At 35.8% G+C, this 13,811-nt stretch overlaps 1 protein-coding gene across 1 annotated transcript in view; it reads left to right on the top strand.

The window, feature by feature from the left end:
* Positions 1-13,811, top strand: part of Qser1 (glutamine and serine rich 1) — a gene marked incomplete at its 5' end in the record, with an annotated part of 80,586 nt that overhangs the window by 47,299 nt on the left and 19,476 nt on the right. Inside the window, 4 exon segments of the mRNA XM_005384170.2 lie at positions 9,352-9,680; positions 10,832-10,948; positions 11,679-11,812; positions 13,321-13,538. Coding sequence (XP_005384227.1) covers positions 9,352-9,680; positions 10,832-10,948; positions 11,679-11,812; positions 13,321-13,538 — 798 coding nt within the window.

Genomic DNA, 13,811 nt, shown 5'->3' with positions numbered 1-13,811 from the left:
TTTCCTATCTGGGCATAGCGGCCTGTATATTTGGTATTCCTTATTTCTTTCTGTTTTAAGGTTCTCAACATTTTTTAGAAAACAATGAGTATTGAATTTTGTTAGTTGCCTTGTTGAGCTTTTCTGATAAATGCTTTTTTTTCTCCACATTAATCTATTACTGTGATTTTTTAAATTATTATTTGGTTTCCTAATATATAGACATTTAAATTTTTTTCTACGATTAACTGTGCTTGTTCATAATGAATTATTTTAAGACATTGCTAAATTTAATTTGTTAATATTTTATTTGGGGCTTTTACATCTAGACCCATAAATACAATTAGTTTAAAAATCCTGTTTACTTTCGTATTCAGGGTTAATCAGTTTTCCAGATTAAAAAGCTTACTGTACATAATAAGGGTTTGATAGACTTTATAAGAATAAATCTGACTGCTCATCTTTCTTATTTTATTTTTCCTAAGGTGGTTTGGTCTACCTGAGTCAATTTAAGAAAGCTAAATTTTCTAGAAAAATTTTTGGTTTTATTTATATTTTAAATTCTGTTGTTATAAAGTTATACTGAACTGTTCCCTGGATTTTTTAGTCTCTAGTATTTTTTATTTACATAGTCTTTCTTGTTTGTAATGATTTTTTTGCATCTTTTTTCTTACTAGCCTGTGAAAGGTTATTGCATATTAAGCAGTTCTCTTCAAGAAACCAAACATGCTCCCATTTTTTGCTTTTTCTTAATTTCTGCTTTTTATCCTCTTTTCCCCTGTTCTCTTTGGGTTTAATTTACTATTTCCTTCTGGCTTCTTGCCTTTATTTATTTTTGTATTTTCTGTGTGTAAATGGCATTAAGCTTTTAGTTTTTTTTTTTTTAATTCTGGGGATTGAATTGAAGACCTCAAACATGCCAGGCAGGCTGTCTACCACTGAGTGACAGTCTCAGCTCTTTTTAGTTTTTATTTTGAGACAGTGGCTCAGGAGGTTGCCTAGGCTAGCCTTGAATTTACAGTCCTCCTGCCTCAGCCTCCCAAGCTGCTGAGATTATATCAGGTGTGTGTCACTATGCCTCCTTTTAGTTTTTGCCACATTTGAGCCATATCCTACTGGTTTCAATTTAGTTTTCTCTGTGTCATTCTTAAGTGAATTGCCATTTCAGTTTTGATAATCCTTTCTAACCCAAGTTGTGAAGGTTGACCAGGGTTCTTTTTCTGTTAAATGGTAGTTTATTTGTTCATTTGTTTGCTTTTTATATTTTTAGACAAGGTCTTGCTTTGTAGTTCAGGCTGGCTTTGAACTTAAGTAACCAAAACTGGACTCAAACTCATGTCAGTCCTCCTGCCTCAACCTCCCGAGTGCTGGAATTACACGTTCCCCACTATGCTCAGCTGTTAATTTTTAAAAATAATTTATGGCCCTGTTTTATTCAAGGAATATATCCACATTTAGATGTTTATGGCAGTTTTGTTAGTGTCTTAGTAGATGTTCAATTTTTATAAATATTTCATGAGTACAGAGTACAAATATACTTCATTTGGTAAAACTGTTTAAATCTTTTATATCTTAATTTTTCATTTAATGTAATAAGTGACACTACATTATATACGAATATATTACATATATTATGTGTATTTTGGAGGAAAATGACACATCTGGAATTTTCTTTAAAATACCCCAAAGGAGCCTGGGATATAGCTCAGTGGCACAGTGCCTGCCTGGCAAGCGTGAGGTCCTGAGTTCACCTCCTAGTACCAAAAATAGAACAAAAATACCCCAACAGTACTCTAGTTTCTCTTCAGATCCCATAAATCTTTTGCCTTTAAAATACTCCAACAAATATAAAAGTGTTGGATACATGAAACAAGTATATCAAAATGTGTATGGTTGTTAAGGTTGGGTTATATAATATATGATTGTATACTCTTATTTTCTGTATGTTTAAAATTTTTATAGTAATAAATTTTTAAAAAATCTTCTCTATCCTTGTTTTTAGATTGCTTGATCTGTTGATTCCTGAGCAAGGTGTGTTAAAGTTTCCCACTTTGTTTCATTGTTTTTCTAATACTGTTTACTTGGTATGTTTTGAACTCATGTAATTAGGTGCATAAAATTTTACTACAGTTAAATTTTCCTTTACTGTAATAAAATCTTTTTTCCATTTAATGATTTATCTTTCTAACATTGCCATACTAATTTTGTTGTTAGCAATTTTTAGGTATGTTTTCCATGTCTATGGTTTTGGTTTTTGTTTTTCCAGTATTGGAGATTGAAACCAGGGCCTTCATATTAAGCTGTATCCCTAGCCTTTTTAAATATTTTTTGCTGGGCACGGTGGCACACACCTGTAATCCCAGCACTCAGAAGGCAGAGGCAGGAGGATCGTTGGGACTTCGAGGCCAGCCTGGGCTACAAAGTGAGCTCATGGCTAGCCTGAACTGCATAGCGAGATCCTGTCTCAAAAAGACCAAAATAAATACATACATACATACATACATACATTTCTTATTTTGAGACAGAGTCTCACACAGTTGCTCAGGCTGGGCTCAGACTCTCCTGCCTCAGCCTCCCAGAGTACTGGTATTGTATGTGTGTGACGTTATGTCTCGTTCACATCTATCTTTTCTTTCAGAATTATTTTCTTATGAAATTTAACACACATATGGAAATACAATACAGGTTAAGAAAAATAAACAGAACTTCTATAAATTTGAACATATAGCTAGGGTTGTGGCTCAGTGTGACGCACTTGCCTAATACAGTGTATAGAAAGCCCTGGTTTCAATTCCCAGCACTGTAAGAATATAGCTTCTAAAATACCATTTCTCTATAATGACTTTCTGGAGGAAACGTCTTTTTAAAAAGTAAGTAAATTTGAACATAATTAATCAAGTCATATTCTGACCTCAGTGCTAGAATTTAATCCTCTAACGGAGAAAAACAAAAGGAAGAAAGAAAAATTCACTCTTCTAAATAAACCTTTTTTTTTTTTTTTTTTTTTTTTTAAATCTTTTTGAAAGGGTTTCACTATGCAGTTCAGGCTGGCCTTGAACTCACTTTGTAGCCCAGGCTAGCCTTGAACTTAGAGCAATTCTCCTGCCTCAGCCTCCTGAGTGCAGAGATTGCAGGTGTGCATCACCATGCCCGGCCTCCTTCTAAATAATTCTTGGGACTAAAAGGAAATCAGAACTGAATGACAAACTGATTGAGACCAATGAGACATGGCCAGAATGTGGAACAAAGAAAAAGGTTCCGACATTAAATTCCATTCATTGGAAAACAAGAAAATATAAAAACATTATTAAATTAAACCCACCTCATAACCTGTAGTTCTGACTTCTAGCATGGATGGTAACCACTTCCTTTGTTTTTCTTTTATAATTTTATCACTAGCATATGCATCTGTAGACACTGGTTTTAAAACTTCATATAAAGGTCATTATACACTATCAGTATAGTTTTCCCTCTACTAATTTGGAGGATATACATTCTTTTTGTTAAAAAAAGATTTTAAGGTGTTGTCAATGTGACTTACTGGTAGAGTGCTTGCCTAGCATGTGCAAAGCTGTGTTTGATGCCCAGTACTGGGGGGAGATTTTTTTTTCATAACTTTTCTGTATGTTTATGTTGTGTTGGAAATTAAACGCAGCCTCAGGCATGCCTAGCACCTGGTCTATCTCTGAGCTATATTCCCAGCCCCACTATTTTTCCCCCTACTTTTCATAACAGAAAATTTCAAACATAAAAAAATACAGAGAGTGGCATAGTAAAACCAATTAATGTATTATTTAGTGTTGGTAACCATGACTAGGGGCTGGGCATGTAGCTCAGTAGCAGGACTCTTACTTAGCATGCATGAGGTCTTGAATTTGATCCCTGGCACCAGGGGAAATTCAGTAATACACGGTCAGTTTTGTTTCATTAATTTTATTCTTTTTTTTTTTTTTTTTTGGTACTGGGAATGGAACTCAGGACATCTTGCTTGCCAGGAAGGCTCTGTGCCACTGAGCTATATCCCTGGCCCATTAATTTCATTCTTTATTTAACTCTCCTGTTTCCTGGTTATTTCAGCAAAATATTTCAGTTCTGTTTGTAGTTACAGTATACATTTTCAGCTTCTCAAAATCTGTTTCTTTTTCTTTCTTTTGAGTAGAGACTTTTAAACACTGGAACTCTATTTAATACCTTCCTAATTTAAATACTACTATTACTGCATGCCTTAATTCTATCTTGTGTTTTTAATACTTAACAATATGTCATTAGTAATGTTTAAATACTCAACTCCTTGTTTAAATTTACTACATAATCAGTACTTTGCCATTCACCTTATATCTTCTCTTTGGGGTTGTAGCTTCTCTTTTTGCATCTGAGTAATGCATGCTATTTATAATGTTTTTTAACAGCTTATTCTCTGGTCTGTAGTTGACAGTATCTCTTTTTTGGTTCATAGATAGCTATGTGATTTGCAGTGTCCTCAGAGTACAGTATTTGCAAAATTCAGTGACAGTACTATAACAAAATCACTTTTATTCCTTTATTCACCCATCATTTATATGAAGTTTTTCAGTTTTTTTATCAGTCATGGAGAGAAAATGATTGTAAAACCTGTTGTAGTAATACTTATCTATGGATATTTATATACAAGTAATTTTATGTGCTACATCCATCCAGCAGGAAGCATTCTTTCACATTAAAATTTGAAAAGTTGTTAATTTAGATCAATACTTAATTGCAATGTTAGAAATATCTACTATTTAAAATCCTGTCACGAAATCCATTTCTATTTATATATGTATTTTGTGGCAGAAAAGTACTACTATATAACTATAGTTTTTTTTTTTTTTTTTTTTGGTTTTTCTCCGGTATCGGGAACCGAACTCACGACCTTGCGCATGCCAGGCAGGCGCTTTTGCCACTGAGCTAAATCCCCAGCCCCAACTATAGTATTTTTACATTAGTACAAAATTCTACTAATATGGTTAGATTATTCATCTGTATTTTCCCAGCTGGGCTTTCTCCTGGATCAGAATGTATGAGGACTGCCTTAATTTGGTACAAGAACAGGAAGGCTGGCTGGAAACAAAGAGAAGGGCTTTGCTCTTGTGTAGCACTTACGTTTGTTTGTCCCCTTTCCAGTCAGAGTTTTTTGGTGCATGTGTTTTTGAGTTCTGCTTTGGTTCTGTTCTCTCTCAGCTCTTCCGTCACTCCAGGAAAGTAGAAGTCACGTTTCTTCAGGAAACAACCTGTATATTTTAGCTGGTGATCAAACACCCTTGCTGTCTGTAGTTCAAGATCAGTAAAGGATTCTTGGTCCTCTTATTTTCACTATTATTTTTGTATCTATTATTATTTTAGCTCATCGATGCAGTTAAGTCCCCAACTTATGAATGAGTTCCATTCTGGGAGGATGTTTGTAAGTCACATTCATCCATTGGTCCAGCAAAGTGAGTCTTACACACCTTTGGCCCACACTGTATTGCACAGTACAGTGTGCACACAACAGAACAAGTGCGGCAGTGCCTGGCAGACGAGTGAGCTACTACTTCCGTGATCTGTTCGCATCTACGAATGTAATGCAAGATCCATTTATGTCATTGTGAAAGTTTGAAACTCAAATGTTTGTAAGTCAGGGACTGTGTTATTCTGAATTATCACTGAAACCCTACACTTTTACATTATTCTTCAACCCAGGATTCTTCCACCACCTCTGACCTTCAAAGTGGAGTTTTTGTTGTTTATTTGCTTTTTTGAGATAAGGTATTGCTTTGTAACCCAGGCTGGCCTTGAACTTTTGATCTTCCTGCCTCAGCCTCCCAAGTGCTAGGATTATAGACATGCTTCAGTGTGTTTTTAAGTAGCTTTATTGAACTGTAATTCATATACAGTTCACTTGTAGTGTACTGAGTAGTTTCATAGAATTGTTGTAACCAAACCACAGTCGATTTTTGGAATATTTTTATGATCCCCTGCCAAAAAGCTGTGTACCCAGTAGCAGTCATTCGCTGTACCCACACCCAGCCATTGCCAAAACTAATCTACTTTCTTTTCCTGTAGATTTGCATATTTTGGACATTTCATATACAGGGAATCATAGGTAACTTTTACATGACTTCTTTAATTCAAATAATGCTTCTAGGGTTTATCTGTTGTACCATAGATCAGTAATTAATCCCTTTTTATTCCCTAGTAATGTATTTATATTTCTGTACCTATTCATAATTAATAGATACTGGGTTTTTTTTCAACCTTTTAAGCTGTTTAGAATAGTGCTGCTGTGAATATCCTGTATAGATTTTACTTTTTGTGTTTTGTGGTGCTAGGGAGGAAGCCAGGGACTCACATGTGCTACACAAGTACTGCTGGGTTATATCCCCAGGCCTATATACAAGTTTTTGAGAAAATGTGTTTTTTTTTTTTTTTTTCTTCTTACATATCCAGAAGTGGAATTCCTGAATCATGTAGTACCTCCTTATTTAATGTAGGAATGGCTAAACTTATAATTATTCCACATTCCTACATGTCATTGTATTGCTAAAGCTATCCCAGTAGATAAGAGATTGTATATTATTTTGATTTGCCTTTATGCAATGACTAATAATGCTGAACGGCCTCCGTGTGCTTCATGGTCTTCCTCACCCGCTTTCTTCCGTTCTTCCTTTCTCTCTTCTGTGGTACCAGGGATTGAACTTAGGGGTGTTCAACCACTGAGTTACATCTCCCACCTTTTTCATTTTTTTTTTGTTTTGAGACAGAACTAAATTGCCCAGGGTACCCTTGAACTTGTATTCCTCCTGCCTCAGGCTCCAGAGTAGCTGGAATTACACGTGTGTACCACTGTGTCCAGTTTGTTGGTCAGCTTTAGTATCTGCTTTGGACAAATGTCTATTCAGATCATTTGTTCATTTTGAAAATTGTCTTTATTTTTAAGGTGTATGTTTTATATATATTCTGGATACAAATCTCAGGTAAGTGTATAATTTCAAAACATCATTTCCCATTCTCTAGCTTATCTTTTTACCTTCATTATCAGTTATAACAGAGAAGTTCTACTTTTTAATGAAATTGTTTATTTTTCTTTTGTGTGCTTTTGATGGCATATCTAAAACCGTAACCCTAACCCAGGATCAGAAAGATTTATACCTGTGTTTCCTCTAAGAATTTTATAATTGTAGCTGTTACATTTAAGTCTATGATCTGCTTTTGGTTAATTTAGTATATAGTGTGAAGTAGAGTTCCAACTTCATTTTGTCATAAGTAGCTATCAACTCTTCCACCATCATTTGCTGGAAAGACTATTCTTTCCCCACTTAATAATTTTGGCACTTTGTTGAAGATAATTTTATTATTAATAAAATGATGAGGATTACAGAGGGGCTTTCTATTCTTTTAGTCTATGACTATACTATGAGCTACTTACAGTAGCTTTATAGTGAGTTTTGAAATTGGGCAATGTGAATCGTCTGCCTTTTTCTTCTGTTTTCAAGATGGGTTCAGCTATTCTTTTTCTCATTTCCATATGGATTTTAGGGTGTGTGCCAATTGGGGGGCGTGAGCTGGAAATTTTCTTGGGTTGAATCGTTGGTCAATTTGTGGAGTATTGCCTCTCGATAGTGTTAAGTTTTCTGATTTGTGAATATGGCCTGTTTTTCTAGTTACAGACCTTTTTAAATTTCCCTGAACAATGTTTTGTAGCTTTTACAGTGTGCTTTTACACTTCTTTAAATTTATTTCTAAATATTTTATTGGTTTCCATGTTATTGTAAATGAAGCTATATTTCTAATTTCCTTATGGATTGTTCATCACAAGTGTATAGAAGTACATTTGATTTTTTAAAGTAATAGTCTTGTATTCTGTAACTTTGCCGAACTCATTTACTAGTTCCAGTAATTTTTTAGAAATTGTAGGATTTTCTATGTAAAAGATCATGTCATTTGTGGATTAGGGTGATTTTACTTTTGATATCCTTCTTAGGGAAAAGCATCTAGTTTTTCTCCATTAGTTTTTTTTTTTTTTTTTTCCGGTACCAGGAATTGGACTCACGACCTTGCGCTTGCCGGGCAGGTGCTGTGCCGCTGAGCTAAATCCCCAGCCCCTAGTTTTTCTCCATTAGGTATGATGTTAGCTGTGGGTTTTCTCTAGATATCCTCTGTCAACTTGAGGAAATTCTCTTCTGTTTTTAGGTTGTTGATTTTGTTGTTGTTTGTTTGGTTTTTGGTTTTTTGAGACAAATTCTTGCTATATAGTTCAGACTGGCCTCAAACTCATTATGTAGCCCAGGCTGGCCTCAAACTTACAATGATCCTCCTGCCTCAGCCAGGAGAGTGCTGAGATAACAGCTATGCACCACCACACTCGACTGTTACTTCTTTTTATCATGAAAAGAACTAACTTTACATTTCTAGGATAAAGCCATCTCACTTGAAATTATGTGGTTTTTTTTTTTTAAGTGATGAAGATTGAAACTAGGGTCTTCTGCATGCTAGGCATGCACTTTAGCTCTGCAATACACCCCCAGTTGCTACATGATTTGTTTTATATATTGGCAGGTTGCTTGTGTTTTGTGGGGAACTTCCATGTTTATATGCTAATGGATTTTGTGCTATAGTTTTCCCACTATTTTTGTATGGTTTTGGTATTAGAACAATACTAGCCTTATAGAATGAGTTGAGATGTGTTTCTTCCTGTATTTTTTCCCCTCTCTTTTGGGGTTTATGTTAATTGATGTTAATTATTTAACTGTTGGTAGAATTCACCAGTAAAGTCATTTAGGCCTCTGCTTTTCTTTTTGAGATGCTTTAAAATTATTTCTGTTTTCTTTATTTGATATTAGTCTATTTAGATTTTTCATTTTTTCCTGAGTTCTGTCTAGTTTGTCTTTCTAGGAATTTTTTCATTTCATCTAAGTTATTTTCTTCATTGACCTGTGAGTTTACACAGGATTACTTTATAATCCTTTCTGTTTCAGTAGTTTCTAGAGCTGTTTCAGAGTATTGGTGGGGGATGTTTTGGCCTTTCATCTTCTAAGAGTTCCTTACAGCTTTGGTTAACTGGCCTTTCCTTATCTTCTGTGGCTTTTGTGTGTCTCAGTTCTTCTAAATGTATCTTTGTTCTCCTTAAAGTGAAGTTGGGAGGAAGCATAGGTACATAGATGCAGGTTTGCACTGCAATCTTATCCAGATTCAATTTTCACATCTGTGATTCTTAGAAATTAACAGCCATTCTTCAATTTCTTCCTGTGGTTTTGACTGACTGAACCAATTGATTGTAAAAATAGTCAAGTTTTTCTTTTTAAACTGCTCAGATTTAACTCAAAATATGAAAATGTTTAAATATTTGCATTACTGATGTGCATTCGCTTGATTTAGTTTCAGAAGCTCTACAGGTGGCAACTCCTAGCCCATCTGCCAATACCACTGGTACTGCTACAGCTTCTTCCACCACTGTGTGTGCAGCTAAGCAAGAACCTCTCCACTCTACTTCCTCCACAGTAAACAGCCTGAAAAATACAAATGCTACAGATCCCCCAAAACCCATCGAGCTTGATAGTCTTCCTTCAGACCAGTTGGCAAAAGGACAGGACACTGTTGCCATAGAAGGTTTTACAGATGAGGAAAACACAGAAAGCGGAGGAGAAGGCCAATACAGAGAACGTGACGAATTTGTGATAAAGATAGAAGACATAGAGACTTTTAAGGTGATGTGAATGTTTACAGCTACAAAGGTCATAGTTGAGTTGGACTGTCTTAAGGTAGTCTTCATGATGACATCAGTAGCATGACTATCTCACAGTTGTTTTCACTTACTCTAACTTACCGTGTTTGATCAGGTATTTTGAAAAAGGATATCACTGAAAATAATTTTAGCTTTATCTTGGTTTTATGTACTTATTAATTGGTTACATTCACTACTAATAGTTACAGCAGATTTGAAATGTTAAATTTTTTTCAAGACTCCCAACTCTTATAAGTTTGGAGAAAATGTTTATTTATATAATTTAAAAGAAAAATAAAAAGAGTAAAAGTATAACTGGATTTAATTTTATAATTTCAAATTATAGAGCCATTAATAGAATAATAAAAATGAAAACCAGGTGTGATAGCACACACCTGTAATCCCAGCGCTCAGGAGGTTGAGGCAGGAAGATTGGCATGAGTTCGAGGCCAGCCTGAACTACACAGCAAGACCCTGCTGGAAGAAAGGAAGGGACTGATTGTTTTAGCTGTGTTTAAAATAATACATCTTTGGGTTTTTGTTTACTTTTGCTTTTGCTTTTGTCTGTATGTGTATGCATGTGAGTGTGAGTCTGTTGAGTATGTGTGTGTTTAAATTTAGGCAGAGAGGAGTGGGCATTAGGATGCACATAACACTTAAATTATTTATATTCCTTCCATTCACAGTTAACTGCTGATACGTTGCTTAGTAGTTTCTGGTCTTTTTCAGTTACGTACGTACTCTTACAAAATTGCATGAATAATATATGATGATACCAGTAGCAGAGGACTTTCCAATAGTTTCAACTATGCAAGTAGATAATGAGCTTCCCTTCTGTTAGTCTATTTCAGGAAGAATCTAAGCAGAGACTGAATAACTAAACCAACTTAGAATAACTCTTGCTAAGGGCCAGAGACTTGGCTGAGTGGTGGAGTGCTTAACTAGCAGGTGGAGGCCCTGAGTTTGATCCTTAACACCTCAAGGAAGGAGAATTATTATAAAAACTCAGCTAAAGATAAGAAATAAAAGTTTGAGCTAGGACTGTCTTTAAGATTTCTTTTAGATCTAAGGTACTCTGTAAATAAAGAATATGTTGATACTACCTACAAGTATATTTAATTTTGCTAATTACAGGAGGCTCTGAAAACAGGAATAGAACCCCCAGCTATTTGGAAAGTACAGAAGGCTTTATTACAGAAATTTGTTCCTGAAATTCGAGATGGACAAAGAGAATTTGCAGCTACAAATAGTGTGAGTAATGCTTGTTTCTGTTAACCTTCCAGAATCTTGATGATGATCCTGGGGAAAATAAAGAATGATATCGATTTAGATACATTTTATATTATTTCTGACATAAAGTGACATAAATTTTGAACTGAATAGTATATGACACTCTGGTAATGTGATTTAAAAATAAATACAAAAATAATTTTTAAAAAATTCCCAGCTATGACTTAGGTTGCTTGACAATTTAAAAAAAAAAAGAAACGTAATTTAGCTGGGTATGGTGGCACATACCTGTAATCCCAGCACTTGAGGCTGAGGCAGGAGGATCACGGCAAGTTGAAGGCCAGCCCGGGCTACATAGTGAGTTCAAGGACCGCCTGAACTGCATATGGAGACCTTGTCTCAACCCAAAAACAAACAAAAGTGACTAGTGTTAGTTCGAAGATTTCACGTGGGTTCAAAGGCTCTTACATTGATTCTTCTACCGGTCCAATATTCTGACTTACCAGAAGAGCGACGGAAGTTGTACTTACATAGCTGTTCTGTAGCTTTGCGTAAATGAGCATCTGCCAAGTGAGACTGCTCCTGTGTAGCTAGTGCGGGCCGGCTTGCAGTCAGAGGTGATCCAGGGGTCATTTTTATTCATGCTGAGACCGGCCCAGCCACAGCTGCATTTTGGAAAACGAAAAGGATGACAAAGTAACATTTGTATGTAGGCTTTACAACTGTGTGATTTAGGTGTTTTTTTCTTTAGTATCTAGGATATTTTGGAGATGCCAAGAACAAATACAAAAGGATATATGCGAAGTTCATTGAAAATGCAAATAAAAAAGAATATGTTAGAGTATGTTCCAAAAAGCCAAGAAATAAGCCTTCACAAACTATCAGGTATTTATTATGTAATATAATGATATATTTATTGGCTTATTTTTGGCAGGGTCATAAAAAAGATTATGTCAATTGAAGAGACATTAGTTTTTGCATTATATATAATTTTGAGAAGTCAGTGGCTATTATAATAAGTGATTCCTCTTAAAACACTGTAAACCTCATGACTTTGTGTGGTGGGAGAGGCACCTTTTCTTTGCCTGAGTCCTTTTGGTGTCAGCATAGTATAATTTTTAAAAAGCTGAATTTAGAGTGAAAAGATTAGAGTGTAGCTCTTTGTAACACAAAAAGAGACTTCTAAAAGCCCTCTTTTCATTTACTTAATGAAAATAATAATGACTATGAAGTTTATTAGGTAATTTTTGAGAAAAAGCTGTGAGACCTGTGCATTCTTAGCATGATCTACAGAACAATCATTGTAATAGATCAGCGATTGGATCAGATACCATCAGTACAAAGCTGGATGGTCACTGACCTGAACCCTTTGGGGGAGGGGGGACCCAGATATTCTCACAGTCCTCAACAGGTCTTGTTTAATTAAGATTTCTACCTATTGGAAGCAGCTCGCCTAATTTTTGATGGCATTTTATCCACTCAAATCTCTAGAGCCACACAGGGCAAATCTTTGGAGGCTTTTGTACAGATATGTGGGGGTTTCTGCATTAAAACATGGTACCAACAGAGCCTATCAGTTTCGAAAGGTCAGAGGTAGAGTTGGCTATCAAAAATTTATGGAGCATTATTTCCCTAAACCCACTGATCATCTGTTACATAACTTTATATTCTGGGAAAAGAGTCGGTAAAGGAAGGGGACGATAAAGTCCATGAAGTAGGGATAGAATTAATAGTCTCTTAATAAGCCGGGCATGGTGGCGCATGCTTGTAATCCCAGCACTTGGGAGGCTGAGACAGAAGGATCTTTGCAAGTTCGAGACTAACCTGGGCTACAAAGTGAGCTCAAGGCCAGCCTGAACTGCATAGCGAGACCCTGTCTCAAAAAGACCAAAAAAAAAAAAAAAAGGTCTCTTAATAAAAATACTGAATGCCAGTAGTCAAAGAATGAATTTCAGGAAAATTTTGTGTGTGTATGTATATATGGGTTTTATTTTAGAGGTATTCACAAGGGCATTTTTTTTTTTTTTTTTTTTGGTTTTTCTCCAGTACCAGGAACCGAACTCACGACCTTGCGCTTGCCAGGCAGGCGCTTTTGCCGCTGAGCTAAATCCCCAGCCCCCACAAGGGCATTTAAATAATCTTTTGTGATTCTTTTTTTTTCTAATTTAGTTTTGTAAGATTTAAATGTGTTTCATTTAGCAATACTCTTGCTTCAGATAAACCTCATTGACTACAATACTGCCACTGCTCAACGCTTTTTTTTCCCCGCCGTACCAGGGATTGAACTCATGACATCGCGCTTGCCAGGCAGGCGCTGTGCCGCTGAGCTAAATTCCCAGCCCCTTGCGCAAAGCTTTAAACATGTTAATGAAACCTTGTTTGGAACATTGCAGATCTGTTCAGGCCAAGCCAAGTACTAGCAATAAAACTTCAGATCCTCCAACATCAAAAGCTACAACTACGAAAGCCCCTTCCATGAAACCCAAAGTTAAACAGCTAAAAATAAAGGCTGAGCCGCCACCAAAAAAGCGGAAGAAATGGAAAGAAGAATTTTCATCATCCCAGTCTGACTCATCTCCTGAGATCCATTCTAGTAGTACTGAAGATGAGGGTGAGTTCTCCATGAAATGAATTGGTCTGCGTGAATGGGGAGGAGAGGCTGGTGCTGACTATGTAAATTCTATATATATATTTTAGGGGATTTATCTGTCTAGTAAGTTCTGCTTATGGATGAAGCACCGTTCATCCATACATGCAGTAAAACAGAAAAGGCAGAATTTGGCTTTGTTGGTTCTAGCTGTTTAATGCCAGTTGCTTTGGTGGATAGGATGAGGGTTAGATCAAATGACTACTTAGAATTTGCTAGTTCTAAACTTAGGAGTCC

Source organism: Chinchilla lanigera, unplaced genomic scaffold (genome assembly GCF_000276665.1).
Source record: "Chinchilla lanigera isolate Chin_1 unplaced genomic scaffold, ChiLan1.0 scaffold00021, whole genome shotgun sequence".
In the NCBI taxonomy this organism is placed as follows: domain Eukaryota; kingdom Metazoa; phylum Chordata; class Mammalia; order Rodentia; family Chinchillidae; genus Chinchilla; species Chinchilla lanigera.
The sequence above is the reverse complement of the archived record's forward strand: the minus strand, read 5'-3'. Positions and strand labels throughout refer to the sequence as shown.